This window comes from Ctenopharyngodon idella, chromosome 1 (genome assembly GCF_019924925.1).
Source record: "Ctenopharyngodon idella isolate HZGC_01 chromosome 1, HZGC01, whole genome shotgun sequence".
Lineage (NCBI taxonomy): Eukaryota > Metazoa > Chordata > Actinopteri > Cypriniformes > Xenocyprididae > Ctenopharyngodon > Ctenopharyngodon idella.
Window position 1 is genome coordinate 4,297,295 of NC_067220.1, and position 19,948 is coordinate 4,317,242.

At 44.2% G+C, this 19,948-nt stretch overlaps 3 protein-coding genes across 5 annotated transcripts in view; all 3 read left to right on the forward strand.

The window, feature by feature from the left end:
- The first annotated feature begins 2,722 nt into the window (after nucleotides 1–2,722).
- Nucleotides 2,723–11,325, forward strand: LOC127511575 (transmembrane channel-like protein 7). Its single transcript, XM_051892478.1, has 16 exons — nucleotides 2,723–2,886; nucleotides 4,163–4,409; nucleotides 4,506–4,654; nucleotides 4,884–5,039; nucleotides 5,349–5,434; nucleotides 5,530–5,672; nucleotides 6,012–6,159; nucleotides 6,238–6,411; nucleotides 6,482–6,636; nucleotides 7,305–7,419; nucleotides 7,517–7,614; nucleotides 7,697–7,880; nucleotides 8,177–8,307; nucleotides 9,314–9,469; nucleotides 10,016–10,094; nucleotides 10,903–11,325. The coding sequence occupies exons 1-16, from the start codon at nucleotides 2,868–2,870 to the stop codon at nucleotides 11,050–11,052; spliced, it is 2,190 nt and encodes a 729-aa protein (XP_051748438.1). The 5' UTR covers nucleotides 2,723–2,867; the 3' UTR covers nucleotides 11,053–11,325.
- Nucleotides 11,326–11,985: 660 nt separating this feature from the next.
- zbtb45 (zinc finger and BTB domain containing 45) lies at nucleotides 11,986–16,535 on the forward strand. Its single transcript, XM_051892480.1, has 6 exons — nucleotides 11,986–12,166; nucleotides 12,556–13,506; nucleotides 13,599–13,718; nucleotides 13,786–13,932; nucleotides 14,013–14,277; nucleotides 15,712–16,535. The coding sequence occupies exons 2-6, from the start codon at nucleotides 12,580–12,582 to the stop codon at nucleotides 16,050–16,052; spliced, it is 1,800 nt and encodes a 599-aa protein (XP_051748440.1). The 5' UTR covers nucleotides 11,986–12,166; nucleotides 12,556–12,579; the 3' UTR covers nucleotides 16,053–16,535.
- Nucleotides 16,536–17,601: 1,066 nt separating this feature from the next.
- LOC127515498 (acyl-CoA dehydrogenase family member 11-like) overlaps nucleotides 17,602–19,948 on the forward strand; it is a 15,725-nt gene continuing 13,378 nt past the window's right edge. For all 3 annotated transcript variants that reach the window (XR_007930830.1, XM_051899200.1, XM_051899211.1), the window contains exons 1-3: nucleotides 17,602–17,739; nucleotides 18,563–19,028; nucleotides 19,127–19,226. Coding sequence is in view for 2 of the 3 variants with exons in the window: in XM_051899200.1 (XP_051755160.1) it covers nucleotides 18,571–19,028; nucleotides 19,127–19,226 (558 nt within the window). In the remaining variant the exon portion in view is untranslated. The remainder of the gene's footprint in view (nucleotides 17,740–18,562; nucleotides 19,029–19,126; nucleotides 19,227–19,948) is intronic.

The window sequence follows — 19,948 nt, forward strand, 5'->3', positions numbered from 1 at the left end:
CCTCAGTGTTTCCACCACCTACATTAACAGCCTGTATCAAGGAACTCAAGCATTGGCTCGAGGGAAATTTCCTTAAATTTAACTCAGATAAAACCGAGGTAATACTGATTGGCTCTAAATCAGTTGTTTCTAAATTCTCCGGTCAACAGATAAATTTGGATGGTGACTTGATAACGCCCTCTACGACTGTTCGCAATCTTGGTGTTCTCCTTGATTCCACTCTTTCATTTAATGACCACATTAGTAAAGTGGTAAAGACAGCTTTTTTTCACCTACGTAATATATCTCGCATTCGATCGTCTCTTAGTCAGCAGGATGCTGAAACCATAATACATGCCTTTGTCACATCTCAACTGGATTATTGTAACTCACTACTTTATGGCCTTTCAGCTAAAATTATCAGAAGATTATAATACGTTCAAAACTCTGCTGCTCACCTGATCACACATACAAGAAAGAATGAACACATTACTCCAATCCTATATCATCTTCATTGGCTTCCAGTCTCCCTGCGTATAAACTTCAAGGTACTAACTCTTACTTACAAATCTCTCCATAGCCTACATACTCCATTCAGCCTTATGCTCCAGTTCATTCCTTACGCTCTTCTAGTGCAGGACTGTTAGTCACCCCCGAGTTTAGTCTGGTGACTATGGGAGCTAGTGCCCTTTGCGGTCGCATCGCGGTGCCCCCGCGTTCCCATTTCTGCATCCAGCTGTTCATCAGGAATCTGATGGGATTTCGGATTGGATCACATCTTAAAAATGAGCTGCTGGGAAGAAAAAAAAAGGATTCTGAAACTGGATTCGATCTCAAAAGCCAATGTTGATTCTGATCTGGATCAAACCGTCAGTTTGTGCTCAAAACTGTTTGATAAGACTGCGATTCATTTTGGGATCTGCAGAACAAGAATGTAATAAAACTTTAAATGTACTCAAGAATACAACATTTGTTTCATGTGTTCAATTTATCATCAAGTCATTTATTACTGCATATTAATGACAATCATCAGCGATGAAAAGTTTTTAACAACTGCATGTATATTGTTTATGTATTTGTTGTGGGTGAGACTGTTCAAGAAAAGAGGAAGGGGATGTTTGTATAGTTTATTGTGCTGTTGTGTGTCTATTCAAATACAAACACATAAAGTGACCCACACTCCATCATCTGAGAGTGAGTGTATCTGGATTTAATCCAGTGTTGTTCTGAAACAGATGGATTACCTGATCCTGGAGCAAAACATGAACTTCCAAATCCAGGGCTGTGTTTCTCAAAAGCATCGTGAGCTAAACGATCGCAGAGACCTTTGGTAGCAATGATGCCTGAGATGGGTTTGGAAACCGCAGCCCTGATCATGAATGTTTTTGATCAGCTCTCGCTCTGATGGCTGACGTCACACATCTCATTCAGGCCGAGTGTGTAACCCTCATGCACTTCCTTACTAAAGACAGACTGCTGCGCCAGCAACTTAATCTTTCACCTAAAATAACGAAAGCAAGAACTATCTTTAATGTTGGTTGCAACGAGACCTGTCAATCTGTTCTTATATCCAAAGCAGAGGGCCTGTCTCCTTGTGTTTATCCCTCTTTATCTTTATTTGTTAGTGACAAAATTTGTGAGATATTGACAAAATGTTATTGAATTTCATTTGGAAAAACTGATCTCACAAAGTTAGGAAATCTGTTTTGTCTAATGGACGTTCTGAGGGTGGACTGGAAGTTTTCAGTTTTAAGGCATTGGTCGGCTCTTTTAGAATTAGTTAAAAAAACGTCTAGTAATGACTCAATTTGGTACTGTATCCCCAACGCCATATTTCATACATTAGGTGGCTTAGAGTTTCTTTTAAAATGTAATTTCACCCTTTCTAAATTACCGATTTCTCTCTCTAAATTTCACCAAGTTTTACTTGTTTGGAAACTGTTATGTGCACAACTTTTCTCTCCACAAAGAAATTCTGTGCAATAACTTGAATATTTTAATCCGAAACAAATCCTTTTTTATGGTAAAAGTAAAACTAAGGTATTGTTTTGTTTTGGATTTATTTAATAATGACGGCAGTATACTGGAATATGAGGAATTTATGTCTTTGTATAATTTCCTGCTATAACTGTCAATTCTGCCATCAAAGCTTTGTCTCCGAGTTATGTGCACTTATTTAAAACACACCTTTTCTTTAATGAGAGGAAAACAATTATGTTTCCCTTCTTGATAAAAAATGTAACAATAAACATATAAAGCGATTGTTACATTACATTACATTTTTCTGGAACAATTTTGTCAGTATTCACTGGAAGAGAGAAAAATATTGCATGTCCAATAAAATAAGAGAGGAACACTTTAAAATTCTACATAATGTTTACCAACCAACTCCACACTGCCTCTGTTGTTGATAACTCTGATTTATGTGTATTTTGCAGAGTTGAGGAAGAAACTTTGCTTCATTTATTCTAGCGTTGCAATATGTTAAATCTCTTTGGGAGAGCTTAAGTTGTTATCTTTCTCCTTTTATCAAATGTGATTTAAAGTGTTCTTTGAAGGATATATTCCTTTATTTTTCCTTACTGGTTGAGGTGTCATTGTTATTTGTCAGTATGTTTTTTTGTCTTCTTCTTCTTTTTTCCCCCTCTTTATTTCATTTGTGTTAATTTAATGCAGCGCTGTCTCTTTTCTTGCAATAATAATAATTTAAAAAAGAAAAGAAAACGCTTTCAACATAAAAAGTAACCGTCATGCACTGCGCAGCGCCGCCTGATGTCGAACTCATCTAAACACAAACACAGACACAACATGGAGCACAGTCCTGCTGTGACACTGATAACTGTGTGTTAACACAATAAATCACAGGACAGTTCGATCCGGATCAGCCGATGGACGCGCACGATGCCGGTGAGTTTTACTGTGTTTTATATTATCCTACAAAGTATATAATGGTGACACTGTGTACCATACGTGTTACTGTGAGAGTTCTCCGTGTAAGTACTCACACAACTGAGTTTTAACACGAAAAACGAGATGAAATGATGAGTTTCTGCTCGGTGATTATCACGATTGTTTGTTTGTGAATCCAGTAAAATAGAAAACAGCCACACTAAAGTGTGTGTGTGTGTGTGTGTTTTAGTTTTAGTTTTAGTTTTGGGTGAAATATATCATTATAGGTTCGACTAAAAAATGTTTTTTCTTTCTTTTGTTGTCTTTACTCAATCCAATCGAAAATATGCGCTGCGAGTCTCGACGTGTTTGATGACTTGTTCGGAATGATACTATTGTATCTAATATCTGCTCTGTGTGTGTGTGTGTGTGTGTGTGTGTCAGCTCATATTACACTTCAAACTGAAACTGATCCTAACAGGGTTATGTTTCACTCACACACACCCATTTATATATAATATTTATACATTATACACTGTTAAACATTTTTTAAAAGGCATTTTTAGTTTGTTTACTTACCAATTTTTTTTTATCTTTATTTACGTCACAAGTAAAACATTGTCAAAAGCTAATCAAAGTTTTAGATCTGACTGACAGGCATAAGCTGTTATATGTCAATCTACACAATTACTGTAAAATACTGTTAATTTTTATCATTTGTTAAGCTTATTACATCTGTTAATGTCTCAACACACATGACTAAAGATGGTTTAAGCCCAGATCTCAATCTCTGTGAGCATCTGAACTCATCTTCAGATCTGAGATAATCAAACATTTTTAAACTCTTTCACACATTCTCAAAGTTCTGAAATTAAAAAATTATGTAAAATGTGTGTCTATATGTATGTTGTAATGCACAGTTTTTGTTGAGAGCGCTTTAGGACCGTCCCGAGCCCAGGTTTCCATAAACACCTGTAGAACAATCGTGTGTTAGAGAGCCGCTGTTGTTAAAGCTGCTGGATTCACAGTACGAGTTCATGGTAAAAATAGTACAAGTGAAATAGGAACTGATTAAAATGTCAGTTCTGTGTTTGTGTCAAACACTGGAAGAGAAAAGGCAGTTTCTTCATCTGCTGAACTTGAGCGGGTTCAGAGAGCGGTCGAGGTGTTTGGTTGGTCTGAGCATCATCTCATGTGCTTCTAAACTCATGTTTTACACATTCATCAGCTCTTGCACACACACATGCACACGTTTAATCAGGCGGTGTTGTGACTCTGTGCTCGTGTCCGTCAGTGTTCTTCCCTGACCGCCGGGCTCCGGTCAGTCACCTCCTGCTGGAGCAGCTGCCCAGCTACCAGTCTCTGCTGTACCGCAGGAAGTCCAGCTCCAGCGGCAGCACCCGGAGGCGGGGCAGTGGGCGGAGCCGGCAGCCGTCCGTCAGCAGCGGGAAATGGGCAGAGCAGAAAGCGGTTCACAGCGGGGAGGAGCTCAAGCCCGTGAGGGAACTTCCCAAGAGCATGCAGGACAAACGGCGGGAAAAGTGAGTTCCTCCCATCCACCTGATTCTGTCGAGCTGTGTTCTGTGAAGGTGTGAGATTCACAGTGTGTGTGTGTGTGTGTGTGTGTGTGTGTGCAGACAGCAGCGTCTCCAGCAGGGCGGCGCTCTCACAGGCTGGGGTTTGTGGAGGCTCAATGTCCATCGCTCTCTGAAGCGGCTCAAGGAGGACGGGATGGACGTCCTCTCGTCTCTGCAGCTCTGGAGGGCAGATATTCATCTCATCGAGGGTCAGAATGTCACCGCGTCACACACTAATGCGTTTGTCACAGTTAATCCTGCAGCGCTTCATACGATACAGATTGATTCAGAGCTGCTTTACAGTAAAACATGACAGTAACAGAATCGATGATGCAGACTTCATCAGCTATGCCTAAAAAGACATTAGATCAGTGTTATTTCAGTTCTGTTCAATAATTAGTGTGTGTGTGTGTGTGTCTGTGTGTGTGTTTCTCTCAGGCATGTTTGGGACGGGAATCCTGTCGTATTTTTCATTCCTGCGCTTTCTGGTGCTTCTGAACTTCATCATGTTTCTGCTGATGTTTGTGTTTGTGATGCTGCCGGTGATTATCACATCACACACTCCACACAACATCACCTACAGCAGCACCAACGGTAAACACACACATCACACACACATACACACACACACACACACACACACACACACACACACACACACTCACATCACATCACACACACTCACATCACACACTCCACACAACATCACCTACAGCAGCACCAACGGTAAACACACACACACACACACACACTCACATCACATCACACACACTCACATAACACACTCCACACAACATCACCTACAGCAGCACCAATGGTAAACACACACACTCTCTCACACATGTACATTCACTCATGTCGTGTGTGTTGTGTGTGTGTGTGTGTGTGTGTGTGTGTTTGCAGAGAGCGAGTGCAGTGAGTATCCGGCCAGCTCTCGTCAGGGTCTGGTGGCATTTCATGAGCACATCACAGACCTGCTGTCTGGAACGGTGAGACGCGTCTAGCAGCTCAATACAGCGTCTGCTCACACCACCCTAACACTGTGTGTGTGTGTGTGTGTGTGTGTGTGTGTGTGTGTGTGCAGGGCTTTCTGGAGCGCACGTACCTCTTCTTCGGCTATTATAAGCTGGAGTTCATTCATTCCCACTTCACCTACAACCTGCCGCTGGCGTACCTGCTGGCCACCATCTCGTACCTGCTGCTGAGCCTCGTCTGGATCGTCAAGAGGTCAGACCGGAAAACACGGCTTTGTGTCTGTTGATTGTTGAGCTCTGTTGGTGTTAGAGGTCTTCACAGGTGCTCAGATCCGTACCCGACCCGAGTCACTTGTTAACAGAACCAGACGTGCATAAATAAATGTTTAAAGATGAAGAACCCGACCTGAGACTGAACCGATGAAATCAGACCCTGCTCACCAGTGTCGTTTAACCGGGTCTGAAACAAACCAGAATCAGTGATGACACACCTGTAATTCGGTTCTTTTGGTCGGACCTCGGGTTATAGGATCAAGGTGGACCCGTGAAGACCTCTAGGTGGCGTGTGATCTGATGATTTCTGTGCATTTAGGTCTGCGGCCGGATTCAAACGCAAGCTGATTCAAGACGAGGATCGCTTCCAGAGTTTCTGCAACAAGATCTTCGCCGGCTGGGACTTCTGCATCACCAACGAGAACGCCGCGCGCCTCAAGCGGAGCAGCTTACTGTACGAGCTCAAGGTACGTCTCCTTTCGGTCATCGTCAGAGGTGAGATCATGACGGATGAGGACATGATTCTTTTCTTCACGTGCTGACAGACGGATCTGGAGGAGGAGCGGATCAAGCGCAAGATGGCGAACCGCACGCGCGGCGAGAGGTGTCGCATCTACGCGCTCAGAGCCGCTCTCAACCTCGCCGTCATGGCCGTCCTGGTGGCGTGCTTCTACTGCATCTACATCGCCACGGTCTTCTCGCAGCGCAAGCAGGCGGAGGTGATGTGAGAGCGTCTGGTGTGTGGTATTACATTCCTGATCAGGTTTCCACTGACGTTTGTGTGTTTAGGAGGAGAAGAGTGCCTTCCTGTTGGAGCTGGTGGTGGAGTATCTGCCCTCCATCGTCATCACGCTGGCCAACTTCATCACGCCGCTCATCTTCAACCTCATCATCACCTTCGAGGACTACTCGCCCGCCTTTGAGATCCGCTTCACGCTGATGAGGCAATGCTCGCATCGCACACATCCTCCAGCACAGGAGACACACACATACATTTCAAAACAGCTTTTTCTCTTATAAATGCTCTTGCATTTTCCAAAAGTTGCTTGTAAAACTGAGATGATACTGAGAGACACAGCCACTATATGTTAAGGGGTTAGTTCACCCAAAAATGTGAATTCTCTCATCATTTACTCGCCCTCATGTCATTCCAAACCTGTAAGACTTTCCTTCATCTTCTGAACACAAATGAAGATATTTTAATGAAATCTGAGAGATTTGTCCCTTCACTGAAAGTCTATTCACTCCTGACGCTTCAAAACATTCATAAAGAGATGGTAAAATAAACCCATATGACTGGAGCGGTTTAATCAAGTCTTCTGAAGAGACACGATCACATACAGATTTAATTTAGACGTTTTATTCACACAAAAGCACTGATCAGCAACTCAAGTATGTTAAACGGAAGCTTAATCGTACTTCTCTTTTTTTTTTTTTTTTTTTTTTTTTTTTTGAGTGTCAGTATTTATAACCGTACTGAAAGCAGCAATGAAAATTCACATCAGATCTTAAACATACAGACCCTGAGCTGGGAGACATCATGTGTGTTCAGTGTCAGGAACCCCGTGACGTGTTATGTTCATTATTTGTGTGTGTGTGTGTGTGTGTTCAGGTGTGTGTTCATGCGTTTGGCCAGCATCGGTGTGCTGCTCTTCTCTCTGTGGGTCCAGATCACGTCCTGTGGAAGTTTAGACTGTTCCTGCGGCTACAACCATCGGATCTACCCTGTACGTCACACACACATACACACACACACACACACACGTGTGTATGTTGGGTGTCTGTCCATTCGTCTCTAAATGAGTGTGTGCCATTGTCCTGCAGTGCTGGGAGACTCACGTCGGGCAGGAGATGTACAAACTTGTGATCTTTGACTTCCTGATCATCGCCGCCGTCACCATCTTTGTGGAATTCCCTAGGAAGTATGAACATCTTTTGCACACCCACAGGAGCGCTTCAGGATCCCCATCAGGTGTGTTTCTGAGAGTTTTCTTGTGGTTTCAGGATCATCGTGAGTCACTGCCACTGCGGTTTGGCCAAGTGGTGGGGTCAGCAGGAGTTCGCTGTCCCTCAGAACGTGCTGGAGATTGTCTACGGCCAAACCATCTGCTGGATAGGGACATTTTACTGCCCTTTGCTTCCCGCCATCAACACTGTCAAATACATCCTCGTCTTCTACCTCAAAAAGGTCACAACTCAATTCAGTTCAAGTTTGTTTCAAAGCAGCTTTACAGATGATGCTTGTTTCAGTGTTACAGTTTAGGAAGTATTCAGTTATCAATCAGAGACGAGTGTGTCAAAGTAATGTAAATATGGCAGTGATGTACAGCTATAGTATAGTACACGATATGTGTTTAGTTAAGATTAACTTTAAAATGTTTATCGCACCAAATCGTCACACTGAATATTCGTCCAGGTGTGTCGCTGTCTGCTGTGCATGTGAGCATTGTCTGTGATTAACCAGCCGCCCTTTAACTACCGCAGGTGTCTCTGGTGACTAATTGCCGTCCCGCCACTCGTCCGTTTCGAGCGTCTAGTTCTCACTTCTTCTTCCTGGTGGTGTTGCTGATTGGTTTGGCTCTGGCGTCTGTTCCTGTCATCGTCAGCATCGCAGAGTGAGTCCACGCATCACAGCACGCATCACAGTACGCATCACAACACTTCAAACTCATCACAACACGTCAAACACGCATCACAACATGTATCAAACACACGTCCCAACACGTCAAACATGCATCACAACACATCAAACACGCATCACAACATGTATCAAACGCGTCACAACACGTCAAACGCATCACAACATGTATCATACACGCATCACAACATGTATCATACACGCATCACAACACGCATCACAACACGCATCAAGCATCACACGCATTACAGCACATGTCAAGCACGCATCTCAACTCGTCAAGCACGCATCACAGCACGTATCGAACACACGTCATAACACGTCAAACACGCATCACAACATGTATCAAACGCGCCACAACACGTCACACGCGTCACAACACGCATCACAACACGCATCAAACATCACAGCACGCATCACAGCACGCATCACAACATGTATCACACACAACGCATCACAACACACATCCAACACGCATCACAACACATCAAAAGCATCACAACACACATCCAACACGCATCACAACACATCAAAAGCATCACAACACGCATCTCAACATGCATCAAACATCACAACGCATCACGCGCATTACAGCACGTGTCAAACATGCATCACAACATGTATCAAACACGCATTACAACGCACATCACAACACGTCAAACATGCATCACAATGTATCAAACATGCATCACAACATGTAGCCCATCACAACACACTAACCCTAACCCATCACAACGCATCACAACTCGTGTCCAACACGCGTCCAGCACGCATCACAACACGCGTCAAACACGCATCACAACACGCGTCAAACACGCATCTCAACACGCGTCCAACACGCATCACAACACGCGTCAAACACGCATCACAACTCGCGTCCAAAACACATCTCGACACGTGTCCAACACGCATCTCAACACGTGTCCAACACGCATCACAACACGCGGGCGTTTGGCCGCTCATTTCACTGAGGTGTGTTTCAGGATCCAGACGTCGCGGGCGTGTGGCCCGTTCGTCAACTACACTACGTCGTGGCAGGTAGTGCCACGCGTGATTAACCAGCTGCCTTCGGGCCTGCGCTCCTTCCTGCTGACGCTCGCCTCCGAGGCCATTGCCGTGTCCTTCTTCGTCATCACGTGGTGAGGAACATCATCTACATGCTGTCATAGATCACGCATGCGCAGTCATTTCTGTCACATGTGCAGTTAATCACAGGCTCTTTACTCTGAACCCCACTGTGTCCTTCACTAGAGTGCTAATTAATCATTTTATTCTACTTTTCAGCTCCATTTTAATTGAAGATTTGTGTTTACCTACTTTGTGTTCCTGGTCAAAAATGACCCGCCTACGAAATATTGCTTGTAATTCTCTCATTATGCTGTGTTATCAGTTAATACTGGATTCAGCCTTTTCCTCAGCTTCGCTTTCTTTCAGGCAGCACAGGTTTTGTGTTTCTACTGATCGTAGTCCTCATTGATCTGAGCCTCACTCAAGTTCACTCAAGCTTATTCCCCCTGAAAACACTGAGGAGCAGGAGCTCAGATCAATGAGGCCAACGATCAGCCAGATCCAAAAAGAAACACTAAACCTGTGCTGACTGAAAGAAACAAGTTTGACCTGGAACACCACAAGTGTAACAAGGTGCAAACCACCAATGTGTGTGTGTGTGTGTGTGTGTGTTGCAGTCTGGGGATGTTCTATGTCATTGCCTTGGCTGGAGCTCATAAGCGTGTGATTGAACAGCTCCGAGATCAGCTGGTCATGGTGAGTCTCCGCATCATGATGATGATGATGATGATGTTGGTGTCTGAACTGTTTACAGTCCCTTTGGTTCTGAAACCTCTGCTGTATCTGATCATTTTCTTGTTATTTCTGTGTAACAAACACTCTAGCTCCACTAACAGTCCAAATCTTGTGTTTTAGCTTATTCCTTTTATCCATATGGTGCAGAATCCATTTTAAAAATGTGTTGTTTCTAACGCTGGTCTCAAGCTCAACCTGGACTTATTAAATTGAGTTTAGTAATAACTAGAAATAAGGAGGGATGCAGGAGCAAATTATGTGTGCGTACATGAAATATATTCCTACTAAAACATGTTTGATTTTTCAAGCCATTTTTCTCTTGTGTCCCAGTAAGTTTTAAATCCGGGTTACTATAGTTCACTTTTTCATTGCTTGAAATAAGATTAACATTAAAAGACATTTTATTTAAAAGATTAACATTAAAAGACTGCTTTTTTTTTTATATTTTAGACTGCTTTATATATATTTATATATTTTCAACATTTTCTTGTACTAAAATAACTTACAATTGAAATCAATAAACACACATATTACATATATATAATTATTTATTTATTTATTTTTTTAAATGACAAACACAACAAATGACTAAAACTTCAAATAAAAATAACACTGGTACACGTTGTGTTTGTACAGTTGTATTTCTTCGATTCTTCACATCATGCGTGTTGCAGATCCTGTAATTGTTATTATTAAAAGGCTCTTGTCTAAACGCTTGTGTTGAGCTCGTGTCCCGATGAAGAGACTGAGTGTGTGTTTGTCTGTGCAGGAGGGCCGCGACAAGCGATTCCTCATTCAGAAGTTGTATCAGGCCCAGCAGGCCGTATGCGCTCGTCCTCCGCGGGGTTTCCGCAGAAACCATCCTGACGCCGGACTGTATTTAGTGGAGCCGTCAGTGGTGCTGGAGACGCAGGCCTGACCCCGAACCATCACCAGAACACACTCACTCATTCTGTTGTTCCCGTCTCTCATTGCGGGATCTAAAGCTGCTCCTGAAAACACTAAATTAACTAGCTTTACACTTCACCCTGATTACTACGTTTACTGTCTAATGTTACTGTAATTTTGTTCTTGTTTATGAAATATACAACCTTAAGGGAATATCCGCTTGTTGTGAGTGAACTGCTTTACTATCTGCACAATAAACTCATGAAACATCAGCATACAGACAAATAAAGAGATTTTCATCTGACTCGCCTCTTGCAGAGTAACAGTTATGGATGCCATAATGAGATTTTAGCTTGTTTGATTAACTCAAACGAAACTACTGTTTTACTTTAAATGACAGAAATCAGGCCACATCAGTCAAACATTCAGTTGTCAATCGTAGTATTAACTTGCTGGATTTTGCGGTTATAAAAGGACATTTCTGGCCCAGTCTGTTTTTTTTGACATGTTAAAAAATGTATAAAGTTTAACCGAACCAAGGGAATCTGGGTTTATTTAGTTAGTTTTAGCAGATAGTCCCTGCTTGTCAATGGATGTATAATTATGTGGCGAACGCATCTTTCTCCAGTTGGTTTTTGCAATTTTTTGCAAATATTTACTTTATATTCATTCGTTGAGATTCATGCAGGTATTATAAACCTCCTTGTGAGCATCACTATGTCCTAATATGACACAGATTGACTCCTTTCTCCTTTGTTTTGGGAAGAAAACTGCAACAGCACAATTTATGTTGATAGATTTTAAAATTTTAGCTTGATCAAATAAAACATTAGTGTGCACAAAATTAGGTCTTTAGGTTGTGTCTTTAAGGGGAAAAACGAACATATGTAAGGAGTATTCTTCGACAGTCTGCTGGCTGTTTAGGACTTTTATTTTGACGGGTTGCTATTTGACCTTTTAGGCTTTTATTTTGACGGTCTGCCTGAAGATGTTCGAGGCTTTTATTTTGACGGGTTGTTCGCGGATATCGGGGCCCGTGAGCGCAGAGAAGCTTCGGTCCATCGCGAATCTTCGCAAATAAAATCGATATTAAAGCAGTAATGATCGCGCAGCAGCGTGTTTGTGCACTTTAATCACATCTGCAGGTGAGTGTGTGACCGCACATATCAGCACTGTAGATGTCAGTGTAAATCATAAACGTGGAGAGCACAAGTGAGCATAATGATTCATTCTGCGTTAATAAAGTGTTAATTACACGTAGACACTGAGTTTGTGTTGCACACGAGTTTAAATGTTAAGTGATCCTGAAGACGTGTGTGTGTGTGTGTGTGTGTGTGTGTTTGTTTGTATATTTGTGTGTGTGTGTTTGTTTGTTTGTATTTTTTGTGTGTGTGTGTGTGTGTTTGTTTGTCAAGTCAAGTCACCTTTATTTATATAGTTTTAGACAGCAAATTTTATGTTTATGTTTATTTTTTTTTTACTTAATTTCATTATTTATTAATATTTGGTAATTATTATTTTAATGTAATTACAGCGTCACAGTGTGTCCGGTCGGGTCATGGCGTCGGGTCCAGAGGCCGTACACTATATCCACCTCCATAACTCCAGTCAGTCGGTGCTGGAAGCCTTGAGATCTCAGCGGCGTAAAGGTCTGTTCTGCGACGTCACTGTCCGCATCCACGACGCGTCTCTGCGGGCTCACGCCTGCGTCCTGGCGGCCGGCAGCCCCTTCTTCCAGGACAAGCTGCTGCTGGGTCACTCGGAGATCTCGGTTCCGCCGCTGGTCCCGGCCGAGACGGTGAAGCAGCTGGTGGACTTCATGTACAGCGGCTCGCTGGTGGTGCTTCACTCGCAGGCGCTCTGCATCCTCACCGCCGCCTCCATCCTGCAGATCAAGACCGTCATCGACGAGTGCACGCAGATCATCTCGCAGAGACGCGCCGCAGTGGCAGGCGGAGCCTCCGCGGGAGGGGTGGGGCCCAAGCAGGAGGAGGGCGGCGGCGACGACGGGAAAGGCCGGGAGAGCGCGGCGCTGCAGGGCTTCGCTTACAGCATGGCTGGGGACTGCGGCTCGGACATGGCGGCCGCTCTGGGTGGCGGCGCTCAGGCGGAGGGCGGCGGTCTGGAAGGGGGCGGAGTCGGCCCTCTGATGCCCCTCAGCGAGTTAGGAGGTGGGGCCATGTGTAGAGGGGAGGGGCTTGTCGTTGCAGGGGGCGGGGCCATGCTGAAGCCCTCAAGCTGCTCGCAGGAGATCAGCTACATGCTGAACGCGGAGCGCGGCGCGAATGTGGGCGCGCAGAACATCGCCGCGAACGAGCGCGGTCAGATGGGGTCGGAGTACGGCGGTGTGGAGGAGGAGCTGGTGAGCGGCGTGGAGCGGTTCAGCGAAGACGACGAGAGAGACGTGCACGACGCCGACAGAGACACGGAGAGAGACAGACAGACGGCGCACACGCGCAAACAGAGACAGCCGCTGAGGCTGCAGGTAAAGACGTTCCTCATGTCGATCTGTTTCGCTCCGTCTGTCGTTGGCTCTTTGATGAGTGTGTGTGTGTGTGTGTGTGTGTGTGTGTGTAGGTGCTGGGCGGTGAGGAGGTGGTGGTGAAAAACGAGGGCGTCCAGGAAGGGGAGGGTCTGTTTGAGATGGACGAGAGAGGAAACGCATCACACGGCTCACATCAGCCCGCCTACGGACAGGTAAAGCACACACTGTGAAACACGGGCGGCAGCAGACGGCAGAAACGAGCGTGTTTGTGTGTTTCAGGGCGGGTTCTACGAGGACTCCAACGTCTTCTCAGGCGGCTTCTGGTCTCAAGCGGATCCGCAGACGTCTCTGGGCTCAAACCCCCGCGGCCGGGTCAACAAACCCCTCTCTCCGCCGCCGCCGCCCTCCCAGAACCTCGGCAGCCAGGTGTGACGGGCCTCGTCGCAGTCATGTGTGACGCGTCTCTGCACAGCGCTCTCCTAACGCCGGTTTGTCTTTGTTCACAGATGCTTTTCCAGTTTCCTGCCAGCGAATCGCAGCCCCCGTCCTTCTTCGTGGGCGGACCCATGGTGATCGACAACTTGGCTGATTCATGCCAGCAGGCCCCGCCCCCTGCTCCTCTGACCCCAGCTCCGCCCCCCTCCACCCCAGCATGCATTGCAGGTCCGAGCTTTGCACCTCAGGGCTCTGAGACGTCCTTCGACTGCAGCCACTGCGGAAAGTCACTGCGCTCCCGCAAGAACTACAGCAAACACATGTTCATCCACTCCGGTACGCCTGCATGAGCTTCGCTAACAGAACACAGCCATTTCCTGTTTTAAACTCGTTCATTAACTGATGGCTTGAATCAGAATTACCTACAAACAATTCTTTTGTCCCTTGTGTTTCACATGAGAGCCTGAAAGAGACTGAAACATTTACAGAAAAGCTTTCCATCATTTCTTGTGTTTTCTTTCATTACAAACCCAGAGTAAATAAATGTTAATAGGATTAAAAATCAAGAAAAGGGCAGAAAGAGTTTAAAAGTGCTGGAGAGAGAAACGAGAATCCCAGTGTAATCCAGTGGAATAGTGGGATATTGTTGATTAAATGCAGTGAGCAGATCACACTGTGAAGTATCATATATGATTATTGGCAGCGTAACCTCATTTACATGTTACTTTACAGAGCTAAACGAAAACAAGTCTGCATTTACACCTTCATTAAACCGTCCCAGACCACATCCAGTTGAGCTTCCAGTGATCCGATGGGAGGAGATGAATGTGAAAGCAGGTGTAAACGGCCTATGATTACTGTCTCAGTCTGAGTTTATTCCTGGAGAAACATCTGAGCTGCTGTCACTGATGTGTTTGAGTCACATTACATACGTTAGTCACATTCAGCTGAGGCAGATAATCAGTCTTGACAATGGATGATTAACATTTCAGATATTTTAAATGAATATTGTATAGAATAAAGGCTCATATACCAAGAACAATGACTATAACAATAAAAATAGTTTTAAAAATCATTCTAAATGTAAAAGAATAGCAGTCACAGCACAACTGTAACGATAACGACACAGAGGAACGATAGTTATCGATAGGTAATTACTTTGTAATTACATTCAGAATAATTTTTCCACCTGATTTAAAGGATTAGTTCACTTTCAGATGAAAATTACTCCAAGCTTTACTCACCCTCAAGCCATCCTAGGTTTATACGACTCTCTTCTTTCAGATGAAAACAATCGTACGAGTGTCTCCATCCATCCATCATAAACGTACTCCACACGGCTCCGGGGGTTAATAAAGGCCTTCTGAAGAGAAGTGATGCGTTTGTGTAAAAAAAAAAAAAAAAAAAAATCCATATTTAAGAAGTTATGAAGTAAAATATCTAGCTTCCACCAGACCGCCTTCAGTATTCAACTTACGAAGAAAGTGTAAAACTCTCGCAGTTCATGATAACGTTAAAGCTTTCGTCCGCTGGTGTCAGTGCTAATATAGTTATCGCTATAGATATTGTTATAATTATCGTTATAGCTATCGTCTGCTGGTGTGGCCGTGAATATAGTTGTCTCTCTCGGCGTGAACGGGTCTTCAGTGTGTGATATCAGCCTCCCTGCTCTCTTGACATTGATACCCCTGTGCATGAACAAAAAGTGTGTTGACGTGTGTTCAGAGTAAAACAAGCTCTGTCTGTGTGTGTGTGTGTGTGTGTGTGCAGGTCAGAAGCCGCACCAGTGCAGCATCTGCTGGCGCTCCTTCTCGCTGCGCGACTACCTGCTCAAGCACATGGTGGTGCACACGGGCGTCCGGGCGTTCCAGTGCTCCGTCTGCAGCAAGCGCTTCACGCAGAAGAGTTCGCTCAACGTGCACATGCGGACGCACCGCGTTGAGCGCACCTTCACCTGCGGCGTGTGCCACCGTGCCTTCACACACCGCACGCTGCTGGAGAGGCACGCCCTGCAGCACCAGCATCCCACGCCCATCAAACCGCCCACCAATCACATGGAGCAGGGCAACGGCGGGATGGGCGGGGCCAGCGGACCGGGCTCCGCCTCCTAGAGACGGCGATCAGATTGAACCCAGGAGCTTTAACACTCACACTCACGACAAGCCAGAAAACCTCATAAAACACACAAACCTCATGGAGAGACTCACACTCAACGCAAACCACACAGTCCTGCGCGTGACGCCGGGACTTTAACGTCTTTTTCAATGTTTTACGTGTTTAATCTGTTTCTTAAGTGTTTTCATGGACTCATCAGAAACCACAATGACCTCAGGACCTGAAGAGACTTCAGAGCAGATTTATTACCTCCATTTTTATTTCAACATCAACCTCCATTTTTACATTTTTTATCAAGTATATGCATAAATCTTAATGATATTTTTATGGTGATATGATATGTAAGAGTTTTACGTTTGGCTTAAATGCTGCGCGGGGATCGTGGGATCTCGTATATTGTATTCGGCTTTGGTTTTCGTATCTAGCATGCGCTCGCTTTACGCTGCATGAGGCTGCATTAAATGCGTTGTGACGTTTCACTGCCTGTGTCTCCTTTCTTTACTTCTCCAAATCACCAGATGTACGTGATTCATGAAGGTTTGTGGTTTTAAAGATATCGCACAAGGGTCTGGTGTTAAAATCAGGCCCCTGTCACCAACTACAGATGTGGAAGACCTTAAGTATCAAATTTATTCTGTAAATAACTGTGTGGGAGCTTGTTTTCGCCAAGGAATAAATAAGATAATTATGAGCTTTATCTCACAATTCAGACTTTTCTCCAAGTTTATATCTCGCAATTTTGACTTTTCCGCTCAGAATTGAAAAAAAGTCAGAACTGTGAGATAAAAAGTCAAATTATGATTTTTATTTATTTTTTACTCTGCAGAAATATAAGCTTCCATATTAATGAGCAGAATTCTGGCTCTATAATACACGCACTCTGAAGCATCTTTCTGGCATGTTTTGATTCCAGAAGCTTTATATCATCCATGGAATCGTTCCATTCCACAAATGAGAGGTGGAAAAAACGTTCATTAAACCATTCAAATAAAACAAGGCTTTAAAAGGAAAAAATGAAAACTGTGTCATCATTTACTCACCCTCAAGCTGTTCCAAACCTGTACGAATTTCTTTGTTCTGCTGAACATAAAGGAAGATATTTGGAAGAATGTCAGTAACCAGATCTCGTCCCCCATTTACTGCCCTAATATTAAAAATAAATACTATTCAATGGGCGACGAGATCTGTTTGGTTACTGACATTCTTCCAAATATCTTCATTTGTGTTCAGCAGAACAAAGAAATTCATACAGGTTTGGAACAGCTTGAGGGTGAGTAAATGATGACAGATTTTCATTTTTGGGTGAACTGTCCCTTTAAGAATCTTCCGCTTCGTCTTGGACATTTAGTACAGAATATGAATCGGGATGAATCTCGCTTCATTAACAATATGACTGCTCGATTAGTAAGCAGGACTATATTCCTCTGATTTAAAGTTTTCGCAAATAACAGACAAAGAACATTAAACGTCATATCTGTAGTTTGTTTGCGTCGACTGCAGCTACAGTGGATTAACAGCGCATGCGCTATTACTCGCCTTTAAAAGAATCGACTCCTTTAGTGGATCGCCATGGATTCATTCCGTTTGAAAGAATCGACTCCTTAAATGAACCCGAGCTGATTCAGTCCAGTCGTCTGTTTCAGTTTGTTTGTCGCCTGTTGAGAGTCGGAACGCGTACGATCGGTGAGCTGCTCAAATATGCAAAAATACCAGAAAAACTGAGCTTAAACTCTCCTAAAATACGGCTCGAATACAGCTCTGATGTCGCGGAGTTTAGTTGGTGGTTGAGAGTTGCCTGTTGTCAGCGCTTATTTTGAGTTTTTGTGTATGTTTGTTGTGTCTTTAAAGTAATTTAGCTGTAGATAAAGCAGGGTGAAGGTTCAGAGAGAGAGAAATAAAACATTTAATCGCTTCATGTTAGTGGGTGAAAGTTCACAGCTTTACTTGCGCAGTCAAATGATTCAGTGACCGAGTCAAACAGTTTAGAGAAAAGATTAAAATGAACAATTCAGTAAGTAAAGACTAGATGAATAAGCAAACAATAAAAAAAAAATTAAAAATGAAATTAAAATAAACAAAACAAAAATGTTTAAAATAAAGAATATATTTAACAGTACAACAACATCAACAAAAAAACTTAACAGATACTAGGCTAAAAGTTTTCTAAATAATACTTTGAGTTGGTATAATTTACAATTTAAATCAGTATAAATGTTTATACTATGTAAAATATATAGTTGCCTTTTAAGTTTTAGGATGGACGATCATATTTGGGGATCCATGGCCTATAAAAGATTGAAAACCCCTGATGTAGATGATGAGATGACCTTTGACCTGTAGGAAGAACTAGGTTAACGACTGTGAGACAGCAGTGTGTGATAATAGTTACCATAGTAATATGGGCTGTACCATTTCCTGAGAATGTGTGTGTAGTTTTTGCAGGTGAACAGACAGCTGTGTGTGTGTGTGTGTGTGTGTGTGTGTGTGTGTGTGTGTGTTTCTACAGCCTCAGCAATGGCAGTTCGGGTGTGTCGCCGTGGTAACCGCTTGGCTCTGCACATGCTCAGTAGGAGCGTGTCTCACACCAGCGTGTCCATCGAGACTCTCGGCGAGCTGGACTCACACACACGTGCGCCGTTCTCCCGCTCCGCCATCGGGACGTTCTTCCAGGAGCGACCCCTGCTCACCAACCCATTTACCCAGGATGCACTGCTCCGAGCCTACCTGCAGCGCCACCTGCCTGTGCGGGAGGTGCACGGAGACCTGCAGCGCTTCGGCGAGCGTCTGGTGTCCGAGATCGAGGCGCTGGGCCGCCAGTGTGAGCTCAACCCGCCTGTCCTGCAGCGCTACGACGCGTGGGGGAGACGCGTGGACCGCATCGTCACCTGTGACGCCTGGACGCGCCTGAGACACATCTCTGCGCAGGAGGGGCTGGTGGCGGCGGGATACGAGAGGACGTACGGAGAGTGGAGGTCAGAAATCACTCGTCTACATCATTGAGTGTTCCTCACATCACACCGACAGCTTCACTAGAGTGTGTGTGTGTGTGTGTGTGTGTGTGTGTGTGCAGTCGTGTGTATCAGATGAGTAAGATGTACCTGTTTGCTCCGTCGGCTGGACTCTACACCTGCCCGCTGGCCATGACGGATGGAGCTGCTAAAGTCATCGAGGTAAAACACTTCATCAGTCACTTACACTGTATGCTACATAACGTATAAACTATACACGACTATATGGACGAGAGTGTCGGGACACCTGACCATTACCCCAGCAGGGCCTGTAGTGACCTCTAAACACAGACATGCAGCTGATCGCCATGGAAACACACTCCACGAGGCTCCCGCCGCACAGGATCTGTGCCGATATTAATGGCAGTGGAAGTTTGTCATTAATTCTGTCATTAATTACTCTCCCTCATGTCGTTCCACACCCGTAAGACCTTCGTTCATCTTCAGAACACAAATTAAGATATTTTTGATGAAATCCGAGAGGTATATCACTCGTCCATAGACAGCAATATAATCAACACTTTCAAGGTCCAGAAAGGAACTAAAGACATCGTTAAAACAGTCATGTGACTGCAGTGGTTCAACCTTAATGTTATGAAGAGATGAGAATACTTTTTGTGCGCAAAAACAAAATAAAAATAACAACTTTATTCAACAATCTCTTCTCTTCCCTGTCATTGTCCTTACGCAGGTGACGCAGTGAAGGCTTCTGTGTTTACGTCCGAATGCCGGCTCAGTATTGGCTGACGCTGATCATGTGATCAGCACGACGCATGCATGTGATCAGCTGACGCAGGAGCCGGCCAATAATGAGTCAGCATTCTGAGTCTGGACCTGGAAGTGCTGGACGTAAACAATGAATGAGAATGACACAGAAGAGAAGA